Source organism: Lissotriton vulgaris, chromosome 8 (genome assembly GCF_964263255.1).
Source record: "Lissotriton vulgaris chromosome 8, aLisVul1.2, whole genome shotgun sequence".
Taxonomy (NCBI): domain Eukaryota; kingdom Metazoa; phylum Chordata; class Amphibia; order Caudata; family Salamandridae; genus Lissotriton; species Lissotriton vulgaris.
In genome coordinates, this window is record NC_141696.1 from 30,547,475 (window position 1) to 30,569,400 (window position 21,926).

Consider the following 21,926-nt stretch of genomic DNA (forward strand, 5'->3'; position numbering starts at 1 on the left):
ACATTCTGCCAGGAAGAAGAGCTGCTGCGCTGTAGGAGAACTCCCACTCCGCTAATTTGCTTTGTTGTGTTGGCCTGCTGCCTGCACATTGCTGTTCAGTTGTAGGGACTGCCAATTTGCTAAATTATTTTGCTGTGTTGGCCTCCTGCCTCCTGCCTGGAAGTGAGAAGGATTAGATCTGCTCTCTACATCCTTGAATCGAAGTTTCTCCAAGGGCTTGTTGGCTTGCCTCATGTTGCGGAAGTCTCAAGGATATTAAGGATGCCACCTTTCACCTTCATCACAGCACCTAGACTTTATTTGCTGTAAGTCTTGCTCTGCCAAATGGTGCCAAACAAGCCCTGGGTCCTTGGAAGTGAGCTTAAAGTGCTGCATCTGACAAGAACCTGCGCTTCAAAATTGTAGTGCCAATGTGAACCTACACATTGTGTGCTGCAAGATCAGGATTGAGGTTACATCGCTGTTGAGATGTCTGGGACAGGCGCATCACACTCATCAACGCTGCATTGCCTCCGGAATCAAAGCATTAGGAACTAATACATCCAGCCATAATGTGGAGAAGATCACCCCATTGCCTCCAGTGTGGATTAACCCGGCTCATTACCTGCAGAACAGCTGCACTCTGCAATCTGTGCATCGCACAGCTTTGATGCATTGCCACTACTGCTTGAAGAAATTCGGTTGAAAATCAACTCTATGGTGAGTATCGATTCATCGCACCCCGCATTACATTCTGTGACAAGGGATTAAGGTACTTTGCTCAGTGAGTCCTGCATGGGTCCTGTAGCTAGCCTGCACTCCATCACAGGTTGATTGAACTCCTGACTTTTTTATCAGTTCAGCGAGACCCTGTTTAAGCACTACTTATTTCTAAGTACTATTTTCACACTAATTTTTTAAAATTCATATATTGACTTCTACAATTTGGAGTTTTGTTTTTTTGTTCTTATTTGTTCAGAAAATACTAATCTATTTTTCTAAACTGGTATGGAGTCTTTTTGTGGTGATTTCACTGTGTTACTGCTTGCTGTGTTTCACAAATATTTTACACAATACCTCCTAATTTAAGCTGGCCTGTTCTGTGCCAAGCTACCAGATGTTATGATTTGCTGTCCATCTGACTTACTGTGACTAGGAATGTGGTTCTTGCTTGGACAGGGTGTATACTCAGCCAAGCGAAAAGCCAATTTCTATCAGGAGTCCAAATAAGATCCATAGTCTGTGTTCTTCATTTGTCGTCCCTATATTCATGTGTTTTCAGCAGTAGCAAAACGTCCTGTTTGCCATGACTTTGTGCCTCTACTGTAACACTAATCTGTATGCAGAAAAAGAATCCCACACAAAATAATTGAAAGATCACATTTTCCCTCTACCCAGCAAAATGTAGAGTACCCCTTACATATTTTGATACAAAATGATCTGAAATGCTTGGTGAAAATAACATTGATTAAATGTTTAGGTGGCCAGTGTTAAATTCGAAAGGTGTTACATTCACAATAAATGAACACAAGATCCATTGCCCCAATGACCATGATGTGTGCACATAACAGGAAGACACTTTAGTCTTCCCCAATAAACTGCCGGAGAGCTATATCTGTAGCAACCTAACATCACACCATGGTCTTTGTCCCAATGCCCTTTGATTATGTTATGGATATTTAATTTGCCTGTGTATGAGTCGACATATTTGCTATTACCTCATGTCATCAATCACATATTCTTTTGACCCCACAGGTTTATCATTAGATATTACAGAGACCTGCTGGCTATGCTTTTTGCCATTGAGGAAATTAATCGCACGCCCGACTTGTTGTCAAACATTACGTTGGGTTTCCGGATCGTCGATACCTGCGCATCTCAAAATAGAGCCATTAAAGGGCTCTTAGAAGAGCTCTCAGGGAAGTCTGACCCAGTGCCGGGGTATAACTGCAATTTAAAATCAATACCAGTAGGACTTGTTGGAGAAATGCTGTCATCCACATCTATTTCACTATCCAGAATTTCAGGACCTCTCCATTTCCCAGTGGTAAGCAGGGTACATGGAGCAGCTGAATACATAATTATATGATAGAATAGATTATTGATGGCTCACACAACCCAAACAGAGGGCTTGCAGTTCACGAGAGAGCTCCATTTTATAGCAACCTATGTGGATGTTCAAGTGTAGACCTTCTTAGAAGCGAACATATAAGGGACTATGGACCATTATATATGTCCATTAGGGACATATACCGGACCATTATATATGTCCATGAGGGACATATACCAAGCTACAGAGGGACATAATATCCCCTAGAGCAGCACCACACACTTTGTTTTAACAATGACAGAGGGATCACCCTAATACATAGTACCCACTCTCCCTTAACGGCCACTTACACCCACGCACCCAAACGGCTTCTCAGTAAAAGACCTCCGATAAATAGACACTTCGGGGGACCCTTAGGGCATTGCAGAGCCGGCCCGACGAGGATCAAAGCCCAAATGATGATGCATGACATCCTTCGGGGTGTGTGAGGGCATTAAGATGAGGACACACTGTCGCCCACAGCTAGAGTAGCACACGAAAACAAGTTTCTTCCTCTTTCATCCACTACAAGTGACTCCCTTTGTGTAATCGTTACTTTTTGGGAGCAAGGGTCCCTGTACCTAATAATCAGCTCCTATTGCCCCCCCCCGCTCTATAAATAGGATAGGTTAACAATCAGGCAGATTAACCATATACTGCAGAGCGCACACACACACACCACAGGACAATGCCATCCATCTGGGTAGTAAATAGAGGGATTAAATCCCATAGAGGACAATGACAAGGCCCTCGTTTACAAAAATCTATTGGGCCCGCTGGCATGACACAATGCAGTGACAGAGCATCAATTGAAGGACGAGGTGCTTAGAGCGAAACTGCATTATGTCGTAAAAGCACCTGCCAAATTTTAGTAAATAGGAGCCTAATCGTGCTCCCATTCAAAGATCGCCCAATAACCTAGGTGCAAAAAGCCTGGAAACAGTAAAGAAGTTGGAGTTCTAACAAGGCTGGGCTGGTAGGTCTCATAAGGTCTCATTAAATCCACATGAGTAACAAAAATTAAAATTACAAAAAGACTTCCTTAGTCTTAGGTCAACAAACCAAGGTGAGCTCAAAAGAATCACATGACTTTGCCTGTTCTTCACTCTCCAGGCTGTATACCAGAATACCCAGAGTTGTTTGGGGGGGGGGGGGGGTAGAGGGCAGTTTAATTCACACATATTGTTAGAAACTGATTGGGTAAAATTAAATCAAATCGTAAAATTCCTTCTACTACAGATCAGCTATGGATCATTTCTCTCTACGCTAAGCGACAAGCTACAGTTTCCATCTTTTCTGCGCACAGTGCCAAGCAACACCTTCCAGATGACTGCCATGGCACAGCTAATGAAATTCTTCAGCTGGACATGGATTGGGATGATCATCTCTGACGATGAGCTCGGAATGGTGGGGGGACAATCCTTAAAAAGATTGATTGAGAAGAATGGGGGCTGTGTTGCATTTATGGAAAAAATCCATCTAAGCTACTCTACAGCCAAACTCGCCAATGTTATTGAAATTGCCAAGAGACATACTGTGAAAGTAATCATTGTTCACAGCCCTGATGTCCATATGAAGAAGGTCATGGAGGTCTTCTTTGCACTGAATGTGACAGATAAAGTCTTTGTCTTCTCTGCATCCTTCACATTTTCTCATGCACTCTTCCCCAGGAACACCTGGACACTCTTCAATGGATCTCTAATACTAAACCTCCATTTCTCACAGATGCCAGACTTTGAGTGGTTTCTTACCAACCTAAATCCATTGAAAGACTCCAATATTGAATTTATTAAACTGTTTTGGGAGGAAGCTTTCAACTGCAAGTGGCCAGGATCTAACACATCTGAGATAATGACGGAGATGGAGAACAGTGGAAGCCAGGTTTCTTGCTCAGAGAACCAGACATTACATAACATGGGAGCTTTTCTTTTTGAATTTAATGATCTCAGTATGTCATATCACATCTACAAGGCAGTTTATGCCCTTGCCCATGCTATGAACTCATTGATATCCTGCATACCTGGACAAGGACCGTTCATTCATAGTGATTGTGCTGACATCAATAACTTTCAACCTTGGCAGGTAAATAAGTGATAAGCATGTCTATCGCAATAGGTATGAGTGTATTAATGTCTCAGTTTTATAGCTTATGTGAGTCATGATTTTTACTCAGGGCCCGATTAAAAAAACTAACTAAAGACAAAATCCTAAACTTACTGCCATTTTGGTATTCACAGAAGGCACTTACTCATTTTGGTATTCACAGAAGGCACTTAGTCATTTCAGTATTCACAGAAGTTAGGAGTCCTAACTTTAGGACTCCTAAATGCCTTCTGTGAATACCGAAAATCTTAAAATTTGGATTTTTCTCAGTTTAGTAGTAGTAAAGTTAGGACTCCTAACTTTAGGACTCCTAAATGCCTTCTGTGAATACCGAAAGTCTTAAAATTGGGATCTCTGGGACACACGAGGCCCACACTGACTCGTGTGGTGCTCTGGTGGCATTATGAAAAAAACAACATTATAAAAAGGTCATGTGGACATAAGTGATGAACAATCCACTTCCTCTAGACGCTCAAGCCCCAAAAGGTGTCAAAGTCCCAGCTGCGCACATTCTTTGTTTTGTACTTGATCCTTTTCAGTTAGGAAACCTCCTATTTACAGTCAATGAGACACAAGTGACCAAGCCCCTATAAAGCACAGCCATTGATTTGTACAGAAGTCTTCATGACCCACTCCCTCCAGACACCCAAGACTCCTTCAGTGGTCGAGCCCCAAATAAGTGCACCCTTCACTCTGGGCAAAATTACTCACAGAGAACCCACTACCTCCAGACACCCAAGTCCCCTTACACGGCCATGCCCCAAATACAGCAAGCCATTGCTTTGGGGGAAGCCTTTAGGGAGAACTCCCTTCCTCCAGATACCAAAGGCCCCCTAGGTGGTCAATCCCCTACCCCGCACAACCCTCGCCCTGTGCAGGACTTTTCACAGAGAGTCCAATCCCTCCAGACACTCAACCCCCCTTATGTGGTTGGTTGAACGCCTGCCATGCAAAGCCTTTGACATGTAAGGAACTCTTCATGGACAGCCCACTCCAAGACACGCTAGCCTGTTTAGGCGGCCAATCATGTTGGAAGCACTTATACAAATTAGTAGCACACAAGGTATCTACAAAATGTGCTCTAGATAATGGCTACTAAATACCTTTCAGCTTGATAAGTTTGTACCAAACTGTCACACTCTTCTATGAGGTCATCGGTGATGTTATCACTTATATCATCATTGATGTCATGCAATAAAGCTATATGTTTTCCTTTGTCACAGAAATGGAAGATGTTGATGTGCCCCAGTAAATGTCACTCCTTAGCGTTTTGAAGGTCTAGTTCAATGTTTGTGCATCACAAAGGTTCTAGTAGGTCAGGTTCACCTTTGAGAGGAAATGCTGGGGCAGACAGTGCCATGGCCCTACAGATAGCAGGGAGTGTCAATGATCTAGAGAGTCTACAAGGCCAATCCTCTGTGGTGTTCTCACTGCCACTGTCCACATGCTAGAAATTGCCTAGTCACCGAACAAAGGGCCACATGTACTGCAGCTTTTTGTGGTCGCAAACGGGCGATTCACAGAATCTGTCCATTTGGGTATGTTAAAAGACTTTTTCAGATGTACAAAGCCCTAATTGCAATTCAGAAATCCATTACTGAATAGCAAATTGTGTTTGGGATTCGATATTACAAAGGGGCATGTTAAGGGCGTCACTTCCTAATCCCAAATCACAGTGATATGTGTGAATGTTTTGCACCCAAAATGTGGTCGCAAAACCTTTGCATTTTACAACATACTTCAAGTAGGTGGTAACCCATTCCCAAATGGGAAAAGTGCCTAAGGATGTTTTTAAGAGCGGGCAATGCCCCGTTTTCCATTATGAAATACATACCGCATTTTACCAGAAAAAAAGATTGCTTTATTTAAAAGAAATCACCAACGTGATGGTCTGCTGACCCCAGGAGTTCACCATCCATGTGAATTTAGCGATTCCCAATGGGTTGCACACCGAGAAATACTACATTAATATTCATGAGGTAGCTCTATTTGCGACCCACTGGGAATCATACAATTTGCCAAAGGCACATTTCTACATTAGTGTTTGCGATGACCAAATAGCGAATCGCAAAAATTTGCTGTTTGGTAATCGCAAACGATTACCTTTGTACATGTTGCCCTCAGAGTCGTATTTGCGCTGAATAGCTCTTTTTTATCTTGTAATGGAGGTTTATAATTTTGACACTGTATATTTTCTGCAGCCTCTCTCCATTTGCTCATCACCATCTTGTGTATAGTCTTATGCATATGAGCTGCATTTTATAATTGGTATCAGGTTAGCCAGAGACTGGTGTGCAATGATCTCCACAAGTTGCCAATCAATGTGATAACCTTTTCCGTGTGTGCCAGGGCAGGCAAGAGTTAGTGGGCTCTAATTGTGACTATTAGAGTTGTTGACAAGTGGTGTCCTAAGATCACAATACTGTTGACCCCAAATGGAATAGTCAAGAATTGCTTTTCAGAACCTGTCTTTTTCAAGGCAGTGTGGTCAAGTAGCTCAATGCTTATTGAAGGAGATCATTTAGATGTAGACACTCAGATTACAGAGAAACAAGATTAGTCAACAAGCTTACCACTACATCAATGTTTTACTTTAGAAAACTATTTTCTTTCACATAGGAAAAATATCAGAAACATAGAATGAAGATAGGCAAAGAAAACGAGATGTCTCTCCAACCATTCTAGCCAGAGATACAATCTCAAAGATAGTGCAGCTTTTAGGCACTAAACAACACTAACACAGTTAACATGGGGTACAAAGCCAATGTTATACGATGGAGGGTTTATACAAAAATGTCAAATTGCTCTGAACCTCAGTGGAGTAAAAAATGGTCACTCCTTGCAAAAGGATGGGATAACCAAAGAGGGGAACCAAAGCAGTCATGCAATGCTACACTTAAAAGGCTAGAGATTCTTGGTACTACGGTTCAAAGGGAAATACAATCAATATGACTTGCAGTGATTTTGTTTTGTTAATGATGGAGGAATGGTAACAAGGGTGTGGTGCACCTTTTACAAAACTTACCCTGGTGCTGTAAACTCCCCTGTCCATTGAGTGAAGCTCCATCCAAACTTGTCAAACAACAATTTCTTCTCAGGATACAAGGATGGTGTCCAGTGACCCATGATCTGTGCGATGCCACAGTCAACTGGAATCCCACCAGTCCCATCATTACTGAGCAAGCATTAGGGTGTACTAGCTAGTCGGGATGCTAGAACGCCTACATTTCTCCAGATCAGAAGGACCTAGAGCCAAAAGGTGCATAGTTTCATAATCTGAGCAACCTTCTTCTCGTGTGACCTCATTCCCATTCCACTCATTCCATGAGGTGAAGTCAAGACAATGTTCAAGATGTTTTGGCACTAGTGAAAGGTAAATACAGGCTTCCTACACCATTATAGAACAGACAGGGTTGAAGAAGACGTATCCTTGCAATAGTGATGGAAGACATCTTCCACTGGGCCTCAGTGTTATGCAACAGGTGACACATCCTGAGTATTGGGCTGTTCCAACCTTGCGTTCCTGGAGCAGGTGTAATCTAACTGCTGCTTATCACAGGTTCTCTAGGTCAACTGGCAGCAGGATTAGTAGAGTGATTAGTATCACTCTGTCAAGGGAAATGTGGTGAATTCAAAGGGGCTACTACATACCTCCAACATCAAGAGAGGTAAGTGTAATGAGGGGCAGGTGGTAAAGGGATGTAAAATGTGCAGGCTCACAGGTCCAGTGGGGACCTTGGACAGCCTCACATAAATCCAGCTCTCATGTTGTCACTCACCAGACACTGGAGTCTAGTGGAAACTACCATTCACTCAGCCAATCAAGGGCACATACTGACTTTGGACCACGTTCTCCAAATACATCCGTATTATCTCTTTCAATCTCTAAAGTGGTCAAAGTACCTAGCTCACATGGAGCTGTGTCAAGCTCTACACAGGGGAAGGCATTGGGATTAGCTGCCGTCACTGTCTTAAAGAGAGGGCGCCCTCCTCAAAATCCAGCTCTAGGACCTAATAGCCTGCCTAATTAGTGAATACATTGTTTAAAATATACATTGTGAACCTACACTTCTTCCCTACTTCTGAACAACAATCAGTCTGTTATGGTGCCTGCCCATACCTCAATCCAAGAACTGGCCTGACACAGCAGTTTTGAGAATTCTTCTAATTTTCCAGTTGTGATTACAAAATGTCAGAACGACTCTGTGTCTGTCTTCCAATCTCTCAGGTCCTCCACTATGTGAAGAACATCAACGTGACACTCGATATTGGTGGTGAAATACATTTTGATGCGAAAGGAGATCCTTTGAGCGATTTCGACATCGCCAATTTGCAGGTATTTGATGATGATGACATTCGGCTAATAAATGTGGGCTTCTACGACTCCCGACAAGGTGAAGAAGTGCATGTCAACACAAAGAACATAATGTGGGCCAACAACAACCAGGTGAGGAGGGTTTATTTCTCATATGCTCATTGGTATAGAAGATATCTTGACATGTACAATAATGACAATGTATATGAACCTCAAAGAATAGGAGTGACTTTCTTCCCTTTCTAACCACATTTCCAATAACCTACCCTCAAAACTCTGGATACACCTTTATCTGTGTCTCCTCCAGAGATAACTGTCCTGTCATTGCTGTGAAGGTGTGTTTAATGTTTGTATTGTCAAAATGGTATTATGAGGACTGTGTCTCCCAGATCGTGTGGAGTAGGTGAAGAGCATGGCTAGTGGAAAGTGTGGTGGTTGGTTCTACACCATCTCGGTCCATGCTTGCCTAATGGCAGAATATGTATTTGGGACTTTGAAAACCTTCCCCACTGAGATACTTTATGCAGGGAGAAGAAGATAAAGCCAGTCTGCTCCTGTCATTTGAACATTGACAGGAGCTGGCAGCTTGACATTTAGGGAGTGTCAAGAAACCGCATTATGCCTCTATAACCCTATCCCTCCTCAAGAGGAAGATGTGGTCCTTCTCCCTCCTACTGCATTTAAGGAGATGATCTGTGACCTAGTGGTTCTAGCTGCTGCCATTGGGACCACAGATGCTCATCCTTCTAAACAGCGGGTTTCCGAGCAAGGCCCTGATCAGATTGCAGGAGCTCTTATTTCACATGTGATGTCCCAGGTAGTTGTTTATTTTTAACACGTGCTGTGGCATTCAGGATGTTTTTAGCGTATTCATGTAACGGGTAAGTTCCAACAGATGGAATGACCCAATTACTTACTGGTAATATTTATTACTCTAAGTCTACAGCTGGCTGCTCCCTGGCTTCATAGTTCTTTCTCATGTTTATCAATCTCTTTCACGAGGGTATGTCTAATCCCTACTATCTCTGCTATACAGCACCCATGTTTGGCAACATTAAACGCACACCACTCTGTCAGAGGGGACACAGTAGTAGCCTAATCTTCCTTAAAATAATTTACCACTGCTGTTCCACTAACATCACAGAACACTGGATCTTCCAATGCCTCCATGCGCAAACGCCAGTCTGGTATTCATGTCCGTTCTCTATTCCACCCCACTGATAGTAAATAAGGATTATGGTCAGAGATTATTCTGCATAAATACTCCACATTTCCGACTTCACTATGCACTGCAGAATGGCAGAGAAATGTATCCAATCGCATATGCAGATCATGCAGCCCAGAAAAGTATGAATAATCCATATTTTCTGGGTGCATACACCTCTATGACTCCACTAACCCCCATCTTTGTTTCCAATTTTTAAGTTGCCTAGCCAACTGATGCACTGATGAATTAAGCAGGGTTGGGTGCGATCTATCTCTGTCAGGGTCAGCAAAACAATTACAATCTCCTCCTGTGAAGATATTCTGTGTCATGTATGGAGCCAATATCATCGTCAATCCCTAAAGAAACCCATACTAATCGGAGTTAGGAGCACAGACCCCCCACTATATTCAAGTCTCGCCAAGCCAAGTACCCCAACACCATCACATACCTTCCTTCTGGATCATTTAATTCACCTGTTTTCTGAAAAGGCGCACCATGCTGAACCCATATCAAAACCTCCCTTGGAAACTGGCCCACCATCTCTTAAGTAATGCTTCCCTTTATGAGGCTGAAGGATCGGTCTCTTGCAGTAACACAATATGCGCTCCTCATCTTTTTAAATATGCATGGACTTCATAGCGCTTAGTCATGTTGTTCATTCACTGCACATTCCAACTAATAACATTGTACAAAATGTCAGATTACTTATATTTTCCTTCCCTTTTGTATAATGGACCATTAGACTTCTTAACCTAACTATCCCAAACTCAACTCCAAAACTCCAGGACAAGAAGGAACTCATGCCCCATCCAAACTAAAAAAAACTTCCAGTTTTCATATTACTATAAGGGGTTACGCTCATACACCCAGCTTTCTGCCGCTCTTAAAGCCATTCATATCACATTCAAAATACAGTTTCCCACCCCATTTCTTACAATTACGAATTGTATATTTTCTAATATTCTGAATATTCTACCACAACACTTCTTGAAATGACATTGTGGCACTTTGTTTTTTAAATATCATCATATTTGTGTGGTGTGACATGTGGCAGAATTATCCTTGGCTCAGAAGTAGATGTAAATGTAAATGTAAATGTGCTGGACTTGTAAAGCGCACAGCTGCCCGTAAGCGTCCCGGCGCTTGCTTAGGGAACCCGTCCTGGTATTCCCCTGTGAGAAACCACGGCAGGGTGTCCACAAGGTGAAAGCCAGGCATCCCGCCGCGAGGGGCCGTAGTGGAGATTAAGCAAGCTATTGCCCAGAGTCGCAGAGTGTGACCCCGTGAGTTGAGTAGGCACCAGAGCGAGAATTGTCGAGTCCGTGGAAATTTGAGCCAGAGACCCGCCGAGGCGGGGAATCGAACCCTGGTTCACAGTCGATCTCAGCTTCCGGGTCTGCCGCCTCTAACCACTGAGCCACGCTTCTCCACCTGTGCTAGAGCCATCTACTTCCATTCCCTTCTCTTCCTCAGTATTTTGTGTAAGGGACTATTTTGTAGTTCCTCTATGACCCACCACCTTCCTAACCAGCTGTGGTTGCTCCTGATGAGCCTGTAGTCTAGAGGGGACTGCACCACCACCCCTCATTCCCGCACCATCAGGCCATTAAACTGTTTGCTTTTTGTTCTTGGGTCGTGCACCCTCCCACCGGGAAAGCTGATTTATCCACTTCAAAACCTGCTGGGGCAAAGTGAAAAACAGTGCCTCACGATCATTTGCAACACATAATTTTGAAGGAATCAACATTGCTTATGTAATCCCCTATCACAGAGGTGCCTCTTGACCACTGTAAAAGAGGCCCTTTGCTTTTGTTCTTTCCTCAAAAAATCAGGGAATATCTTTACTCTCTGATTATGTTCAAAGATATCACCCTCTGTACTTTCCTGTACTATGATATGGTCCCGGTCTTCATGAAAAAGTTACCTGGCAATTACTGGTCTTATCAGCTCTCCGGGCCATCGTGGGTGTCCTGGCACCCGATGTGCCCTTTCCAGTGAATAATGCTTTGAGAGCCCCACCTGAGCCACATCCTTCCCAGCCATGTTTCCAATCAAGATTTCATATCCCACTGCCTTCAATGACCCCCTCTATGGGTTCTGCCAGCCCTATAATGCAAATATTATTTCTTCTGACCCTATTTTCTACATCCTCTGCTTGTGCTTTCAGAATCTTTACTTTCTTTTCTAGTAAATGTTATTGCTTTTGTTTTTTACCTATTTCCTCTGCATTTTTGCCTTGTGATCTTTCTGTATTTGTGACCCTCTCCACCAGACAACTATGGTCTTCTCTTAACAGCCCCTGATGTTGCACTAGAGAATCAAATTTCCTCTCTAAAATGCTTCTCGCGAAGCAGCTGTAGTCTGCAGAATAATGTATTGTGTCACTGTTGGGCATCCTGACTATCTTCTTTTGCTCTCCCCTCATCTACAACAACTGGTAGCTGTCCTGTTAATAGGTCATCTCCTGTTTCTTTTTTCTTGGTTGTTTTCCCCATTGTGCCTCAAACTCCTAGCACTTAAATATCTCAAACAATATTTGTGGGATTTAGGGGTGTTGCCTCATGGAAGTCGGCTTACAAAGTTATAGGGGTTTAAAGTGTTTCAAATAAAAAATGGTATGTCTCTTTCATAGACCCAGAAAATGTTCACTTCATACAAAGTTTGTATCTCAGTAGATAGCTGGGATGCAAGGCAATAAAAGTATGCCAGAGTCATGCCAGGTGCCCTTGGACAGAGGTAAAAGCAAGGGCAGGCAGAGTACAGGCAGGTAATACTGGGCGGTCCTAAAGACAGCCTGGAGAATGGCAGAGAACTAAGGTCATGTTTTCTTCACTGGTGTTACTTTGCAGCCAAATAGGCAAGGCTGCCCCAGAATCTAATTTACAGTTATTTTGTGGGCCATTTTGAGCACCTTGTTCAGTGTTGGGTGATGCTTTAATGCAAGGGAACACAGAACAGCATTTGTGGAAGCCTCCTCCACTCTTCCGAAGAATGTCCTATGTTATTCTTGATTTGGGGAAGCAAGTCAGGCAAATCTCTTAGAAAATGTATTACCCCTTATGATCAGGGGGAAGAGGAGAAGAACCAACAGGTCAGAATCAGAAAGGTCAAAGTGAAAACTTGCATGATAAGCTTGATTCCTCATCTCCTTCTTATATTTCTTCAATGAAACTAGTGCCTTATCACCAGTTTCCTTATTAATTCTGCATTTGGGGAGGCAACGGATAAGACCCACTGGATGAAGAAGCATCAGAAGAAAGATTCCTTCTTTTCAACAATAGTTTCCCCATCTTCACAACATTCCAACAAAACTCTCTTCGTGTACATCCTCCTAAATCCTCTGATACTGGTCTCCCATAGCACAGCTTTAATTACCCAATTTCAATAAAAAAAGATTACACTTGCCTCAGGTGGTCAATTGCCAAATAATCACTGAAGCGCTTACCGCTGCCCCCACCAAGCAGTTACAGCGCGTGTGTAAGCACTTTGCCTTTAAGAGTCGCAACCAGGATGTACTGCTTCGCCCACTCCGAAATTGCTTCCACCATATTTTAGCCCCTCACTGGTATAATTATGAATGCTGAACGTGCCTTGCACACTTCCAGGGGAAACTGCCTGAAGACCACTTATGCTTCTTTCACAAAACACAAGGTTAATCCTGCATTCACACAAACATATTCCTCACAAAACACTCATGCAAGATGGTGTCTATACTACACTCACACAAGCACATTTTCTAACAAATAGGTAAGTCACTCACTAGGAAGTAGCAGAGTTTGGACAGATGGCACCATGGGAGAGCTAGGTTGAGTATCTGATGCATCGGTCCGCTAGTGTAATTCAAAGTTCTTAAAGTAAGCCAAACTGAAGCCTGAATGTCCACTGAGGTCATCTAATCTCCCATAAACCACACTTGGAGCAGCACAGCAGACTATGGGAGTCTGATCTTTGTGGACTTTTGCAGGAAGAGCATGAAAACAATTCCAACGTACCTTCTAAAAAACAAAGTAGTAGTTTTTCCGTAGTGCAAGCATATGTTAAAATGAATAAAACTAGAAATGAACAAAAACAACAAATAAAAAAGATGCCAACTAAATGTGAAGAGCATGTGCTTCAATAAAAAAAAAAAGAAAAGCCAAGCTTCTCACTGGTCTGTCATCTTGAAACAGTAAATAGAGGGAAGAAGACTGTTTCAAGATGGTGGCATGGTTTTGAATTTTCCAGCAGTGATGCCTGGGGCTGCATAAGAAAGTTGTGGTCCAGTAGCAATAGTTCAATTAGCATCAGTCTATATTTGCAGGGTGAGCAGCTAGGGGATGAACTACAAGAAATATCTCCTGAGGTTGGACTGATCTTGATGCAGAGTGACACAGAGTAGTATGCAAAATAATGTTACTTAACTCTTTGGTATCCGGAAAAACTAATTAGAGCCAACAATTGACAAACCAGCCAATGTCTGAAAACATCTGATTCACTGCCCAATTGTATGGTGGCTGGTTTGAAGGGCTGAAGTAATATATGAAGGACACTCTGTTTGATGAATAACTGAAGTGGGATTATCTAAAGTCCAATTTCTCTGAGCAAAAGAATGCATTATTTTGTAGAAAACATGAAGCTGGTGAAACAGTCTTTTATATATACCTAAGCACAAAGGAATAGAGAGACCCCCAGGAGCAGGAGCTTAGGGGTTCCTTGGCATACACGCGTAAGGTATACAACACTGGTCAAGAGCATCACAATCTCCCTTGAAAGACATGGGTAAGCATGGTATTACATGACCAGTGCAAGTTTCCTGTAGGAAATCTGATTACTGGGTGACTGTGAGCCGTGGTCAAGAAGCAACCTGAGGTCTTCTCATGCTAAGGCACAAGCAATTCAAAATTGCCCTGTGCTCCACCCCTTATAGCATGGCATAGAGCAACCAGGCTTAGCTTAAAAGGCATTGTGCAAAGTATCTGTGCAACACTTCAAACAGGAACACAGTGAAAACAAAGCACAAAAGGTTCACATACTAGTTTAGAAAAATAGAGCAGAATTGAAAAAATAAAATATGACCAAAACAAACATCCAATCAGCAGAACCAGAGTTATGCATTTATAAAGGTGTTATGTTAAAATGGCACCTAAAAGCATAAAGCGCCAACCAGGGACATCAGGTTGCACTGGACTGGGTCAAAGTCACACTTTCAGGCTGACCACAAGCTAGCACGTGTCGGATACAGTCACCAGGTTAGTCTTGCTGAAGTTTTTCCTGTTAATGCAGAAGATGACCATAGAGAGCAGAGAGAGCACAGCAGGAGGCCTTCGGCTAAGCGAGAAAACCTAGCTGGCATCACAGGCGGGAGTTGCTAGAGGTTCGTGGAGGATGTACCAGCAAGCAGTGAATGCTGCAGTGCGAAGAGTTGGACTGACAAAGTTTTGCACTGTTTTCCGGTATGAGCAAATGGGCCCTTTCATGGTCAAGAGGGGCCCAACAGCTTGATGTCAACACCCTTGAGCCACTCCAGGGGTCCACGACCGGAGAGGCAATACTTGGGGGTCAGGAACTTGCTGCACTTTTAGGTCCCTTAGGCTCAGATCAGGAGACCAGAAGAACAGCACAGCAGGGCAGCAGCTCCACCCAGAGCAGCGGTCTAGCAGAGTGGCGGTCCTTTCAGAAGCATAGCAGTGTTTCTCCCTGGCAGATTATCCCCAGGTCCAGGAGTGTGCAGAAGATTTGATGTTTAAGTCCAATATTTATACACAGTTGTGCCTTTGAAGCGGAGGAGAAGCTTCTAGAGTTTTCCCTTTGAAGTCCCCAGGAATTCTGCATCTGCTTGGGTTTGGAGCCATTTGTTTTGGGGCAGGACACAGCCTATTTAAGTGAACATAGGGCTGTGCCAAGCTACTCCCTCCCATCCTGCCAGTGATGGCCCATTCAGGAGCACAGTAGCTCTCTATTGTTTGTGGCTCTCTAGGAGGAATACACAAAGCTCAACTTTCAGCTACACTCAGTCATGTGACCCTGGTAGAGGATACTGGCCCTAAATTGCTTAGGTAGGAAAATGTCAACTTTCTAAAATTGACCTATTCAAAATTGTAATAAAAAATCTGACTTCACCATAAGTTAGGAATTCTATTTAGAATTCCAAAGAAGTTAAACATGAAGGGTTCACCTGATCCCATGTGAGAATCAGAATTCTTTATTGTATGATTATCTAAAATCATTTACAAATTCGATAATTATTACCTTCATAATTTAAAAAAAAACCAAAACATGTTTGGTTGGGTTAAAAAGAGGAAATCTAAAAGGATTATAAAAACAGCTGATTGTTTTTACATTGTAAAACAGTGCAATGTTATTAATACATCTAAAAGATAAGTCACAGTAAACAAAAGGATTATGAATAACAGCTGATGGCTTTTACGTCATGAATCAGTGAAATGTTATAAGTACATCTAAAAGGTAAGACATAATGCAAGGCGATACAGTAATGATAGTAGACTTGTATGCACACCGGCAGGAGAAGTGTGGCTAGTGTGTTATTTTGCTATTGTCTTTTGTTCTTGCATTTGGCATAGAGTCTTTCCAGCTACAGCAAAGAACTTCCCAACTTGTGCGAGCTCTATTGGCACTATGGTGATGTAGATAAAGTCTTAAAATTAGGATTTTTCTAACTTTACTACTACTAAAATGAGAAAAATCCTTATTTTAAGACGTTCAGTATTCACAGAAGGCATTTAGGAGTCCTAAAGTTAGGAGTCCTAACTTTACTACTACCAAACTGAGAAAAACCCCAATTTTAAGACTTTCGGTATTCACAGAAGGCATTTAGGAGGCCTAAAGTTAGGTGTCCTACCTTTACTAATACTAAACTGAGAAAAATCCCAATTTTAAGACTTTCGGTATTCACAGAAGACAGTTAGGAGTCCTAAAGTTAGGACTCCTAACTTCTGTGAATACTGAAATGACCAACAGCCTGATTCATCATACTCCCGTTTTGCGAGCCCCTAATAGCGATTCATGGCGAATCGCTATTAAGGACTCGCAAAACGGGATTCATGTAGGAATATGCAAAAAAAATGCGATTCCTACTAATTCCTTATTTGCGATTAGCAAATTGCTAATCGCAAATAAGAAATAACTCCCCATTCATTCCCAAGGGCCAAAAGGCCCATAGGAATGAATGGGGAGTATTCCTTATTTGCGATTAGCAATTAGCTAATCGCAAATAAGATAGCGATTGAAAGGGTGCCAGGGGTGTCCGAAGGACACCCTGTAGCACCCCTTAAATGCAATATGAACAGGGGTTGCGCACACACATGTCCAAAGGACATGTGTGTGTGCAACATGCAACTCAGAAAAATGCTTTTAAAAACATTTTTCTGAGTTATCGCTATTTACCATGAGGTTTGACCTCGCGGTAAATAGCGGCCCGAAATTGCGATTTCGCAATTTTTAAATGGATGATGAATTGCATTTAAGGAATCTCAAATAGAGATTCCTTAAATGTAATCCATCGCAAATTTGCGAAAACGCAATTACCGATTTTTGCATTTGGGATGATGAATCCCAAATGCAAAAATCTCACTTGCAAAGGGCCAGATTCTCAGAATCTGGCCCTTTGCGAGCCGAATCAGGCTTCATGAATTAGGCTGTAAGTGCCTTCTGTAAATACCAAAATGAGTAAGTGCCTTCTGTGAATACCAAAATGGTAGTAAGTTTAGGATTTTGTCTTAAGTTAGTTTTGTGAATCGGGCCCTCTGTGCTAAGTAAGTCAATGTTCTTTTTCTAACCCCTATTGTCTACCCTCCACCTATCAGGCTGGAGGCTGTGATTTCTGTGACTCTCCTGGATTCAGAAGCCAGGCAGCAGCATAGACATAAGGTCTTCTTTGACCCTGCTGGAGGTAGGCTGCCAAGTCCAAATGGCACAACCTGCTTTTACAAATATGAGCAGGCACATTGCTCAACACTCTGAGGCTTTCTCAGTGTCCCTACAGGTTAGTAGATTATGCTGCTTAGAGCCCAACTCCTATAGCTGAGGGATTCACATGAAGCTAACAGCAAGCTCCCAGTGTTGTAAGAGCTTTTGTGGCCCTAGTAAACAGTGATGCTGGTACAATTCTCAGACTTGTGGTGCTAACATCACTGATACATCACTGATCTCTGAATTCTGAAAAACCTAAGCATTGCACAAAGAACAAGTATCTCAAGGGAGCCATGCCCATTCAGCCAGAGTATGGTAAGGGTAATGTATGTAGCTAGTGTTGCATTTGGAAGCAAACTGTCCGAAATATATTACTAAACCATGGTGTGGTACCCTCTGGTATTTACAGACAGCATAGTTTCCATTGAAATTACCAACACATTCTAATAATAGAACTATACAGCGCATAAACGATAAGTTTTGGAAATTGGGTTTCTGTGAATATTTGTCATTTGTGCATCACCAGGAGTTTATTTATTTTGAAATATTTGTACAGTTCATTTATAGGTATTTATATTTTGGGCTGTGTTAGAAGTAAACAACATCTTACAGCATTTTCTTTCACACCAACAAGATTACCACACATTTAACATTACAAAATCCAAACACTTCTCAGTAAGCTGAGAAAAGTTAACACCAGTCTCAATGTTAAAAGAATAAGCAACAATTTGTCAGAAGACTGAAATTTAACTTGAGTCATTGACCACTCAGCAAAACTAACAAATAAAAACACCCTTTAAAGTAATCTTTAAGCACACCTTGGAACTCCAAAATGGTTATTAGATCACCTAGTGGGGCTCAAAGGGCAACTTTAGTTGGGTCCCTCCCTCTCCGGGCCATGGTGCATTGCATTGGCTGCAACACTGGTAGCAATGCCCCTGTGACGTTTTCAAGTATTTAGGGCCATATTACCAAGAAAGGGTGATACATTATCGCTCCTTTTATCGGCAGGAAACTGCCGCTAAAGCGGCGATAATGAGCTTGATAATATGTCCTTGTGAATTCCCATAGCAGCCCAGGTTCTGGTGTTAACCAAGGCTGCTATGGGAATTCACAAGGGCATATTATCAAGCCCATTATTGCCGCTTTAGCGGCAGTTTCTTGCCAATAAAAGCAGCAATAATGTATCGCCCTTTCTTGATAATATGGCCCTTATTTTTTTATGACATTGAACTCCTACAGAGGTCTACATAATTATACAACGACAGATAGATCGAAAATATATTTCCTCCGATATATAATATTTCAATATATATAACTATCTCCTTAAAAGATTTTACCATACATGCTGTGCAGACTATAGGAGAAAATAAACGAAGTGCAGCATATAAAGTGCAAGTGGAAGCAGAACATTCCAGAAAAATATTACAACACGTATATACCTAGATGAGGAGAAGTAAAAATATTACGACATAAGAAATAACATTATATTCTTAGGAGATACCCGGAAAAGTTGTTAAAAATAGATAGATCCTGTTGCAAATCATTTCATTTGGGGGGGACAAAATAAATGAATGGGCCTCAAGGGCAGAGTGAATGTTGAATTTAAGGAATAAAGGCTGCAAACAATAGTGCCTCACCTTTTACAACTACAGACACACAAATAGCACATGATTAATATCTTGAACTTGTAGGTGACACACCTTACAAATTCTCTCCATTTTCTGAATTTTGGCCCAAATAGCAGGAATTTATCCTAAGTGCAACACAAGCAGTCACAACAAGAGCATCCGCCTTCTGACGCCATAAGGTAAATTCCAGGTTAAGTAAGACTGGTGTTTGTTCCTCAAAGCACTCCCACAGACCACCTCATTTTGCGACATGGGTTGACTTAGTCGAGCTAATGGTGGGCACAGAACTCTTTATATACAACTTCAACGTGGGCTTTTACATGGGGAAATCGATGATCAAGTAAGCCCAAATACATCATTTGCTCTCTCAAGGTACCTAAAAGGGACTTAAAAACTGTCAAGTCAACTGTTCTTTCAGCTTAAGGAACATTTCAAGTCGACTCTCAGGGCAGCCCTTAGTGTTCCCATCATCCCCCCAGAGGAGAGAATTGCCCCACCTCAAATCTACTGCCAAGGAAGAGATATATGAGGAGACTAAGCCAAATTCAAGGACGTCCTTGGGGGCCAACTACACCTCCTGTTACCTCCAGTAAGTCCCACTTAGCAGGGTTGCTGAGACGCTGTCGGAGGCTACGCCCACTTTCTCAACCACTCTGAAAATGTACCTGCCTAGTACACTACTAGTTTGGGGATGTAGGTCTCTTGGCTCTTGAGTTTCCTTGGGGGCAACTACCCCTCCATTTATCTCCAGTAAGTCCCACACAGCAGGATTGCTGAGAGGTTTTCAGTGGCAATGCCCCCTTTCTCCACCACTTTGCAAACGTGCCTACTGACACACTTGGCTCTTGAGGGTCCATGGGGGCCAACTAACCCTCCTGTTACCTCCACACGTGCTGTTTTCCTACAAGCTGAGCAACGCTTGCCTTAACCATGCATTTGCGTGGTTAAGGCCGAAGACGTTCTGGAATTCTAAGCTCCACAATATTTCAGATGGGCAACATCACTTTTGTGGCTCAGGCTGGGAACTACTATCTATGACAAGTTCCTATATCCCCCACTTATGAGTATTACTCTGACTATCTGTAATAATTAAGGTTTCTATGTATACGATGAGCATTTTCTTAGTGGCTCAGGGGGTTTTCTAGTAGCTCTAGACTCGAAAGATGCCACATTTCATATTCCTGTTCGTCAAGATCAGGGGGATCTCCAACCTTTTCTGTACTGAGATATACTTCTGTTCAATAAAACCCATTGAGAGCAACTAATATTATTAGTGTTGTATAATCCCCATGTTGTTATATATATATTTTAATTCAACCAAGCAAACGTTTTCTAATTTAGTAACCTGGGATGCACATAGGTGAGCTACTCAGTGGTACTTAGAGAGCTACAGTAGCTTACAAACTACTGGCTGGAGACCCCTGCGATAGTCAGCAGTTCTGAGATTCAGAGTTGGTTCCCACAATTACCAGATCAGGATCCTTTTCCACAGTCTGGCTTTCACTCCTTGAGTCTTTGTAAAGATATTTGTACCTGTATTGGCTTCTTTATAACTTGAAAGTGATTCAATTTACTCTTATGTTCATTTGCTGATTAATTACAGCCCATTTGTTTGTAAGGCACAATCAGACTACCTGAAATTTTCTTCTGAAGCTGAAATTTCTTCTGAACTTGGAGAAACCTCACTTTATGACAGCCCAGACACATCAGTTCATCTGAGCCTTGTTCAAGATCAACTTGGATGTTGTCTTCCTGTCACAGGACATATATAGACTTCTCCAAACTCAACTTCAGAGATTAATGAACTTTATTTTAGATTCTGGCAGGGACTGGTTATGAGTCCAAGGTCGGACATAGGAAACCACTGCTGTGGCTCTTTGGCCTCTCTTGAGTCTGAAGCATAGATAAACACTTCCTATATCATTGGACACCGGATTCACAGGGCTATGAAGCCTTGATTCCATTGACTCCAGCATTTCCCAAGCCCTGAAGTAGCTGTTGATTATTGAACACCTACAAAGGAGTGTTGTTGTATCCTTTTGATTCCATTATTCTTCCCCACGGATGCCAGACACTGGTTAGGAATCCAGGATTGAGATTTTCAGAGTTTAGATCCATCCCAGAGGGAAAGTCTTCAATTCTAAAATTAGAGGGATCTCTCTTAGGGTTTGCTCTTCTTCATAAAGGCAAAGCAGTTCTATTCAAGACTGACAGCTGGGTAGCAAAGGCCTAGATCAACTGTCAGGTGGGAACAATTCATCTAGAGAGGGCGGCTTAATTTAGACAGAAATATGAGAGGCAAAAGAGGGTTGACGACTCTCTGGACATGGGACTATCCCACAACTTACTCCAATTAAACAATTAACTCAGAAACGCCGGATACGATAGACATAAAATAGTTTGGGGCATATTACCAAGCAATAGCGATAATTATCGCTATTGCTTGGTTAGAGACAACAATTTATTGCTGAGCTGCGGCAATTTTTATCGCAGACCTTGATCTATCGCAAATGCGATAAAAATCGTCCGCAATGCATGAATATCGCTGAAAAGTCATCGATATTCGTGCATTATCGAGCTAATGCTCTTAGCCATGTTATCCACCTCCCATTGGATAACATGGCTAAGAACTGCTCAGGGCAGGTGTTAGCTTTTGGAGATATTCGCGCTTAGCACGAATATCTCCAAAAGTTG

At 42.3% G+C, this 21,926-nt stretch overlaps 1 protein-coding gene across 1 annotated transcript; it reads left to right on the forward strand.

The window, feature by feature from the left end:
• Window positions 1-261: 261 nt before the first annotated feature.
• Window positions 262-21,004, forward strand: LOC147693302 (extracellular calcium-sensing receptor-like). The gene is made up of 5 exons (XM_086935912.1): window positions 262-305; window positions 1,735-2,026; window positions 3,308-4,150; window positions 8,400-8,618; window positions 20,852-21,004. Exons 1-5 carry the CDS (start codon window positions 262-264, stop codon window positions 21,002-21,004), a joined length of 1,551 nt encoding a protein of 516 aa, XP_086792038.1.
• The last annotated feature ends 922 nt before the right edge of the window (window positions 21,005-21,926 follow it).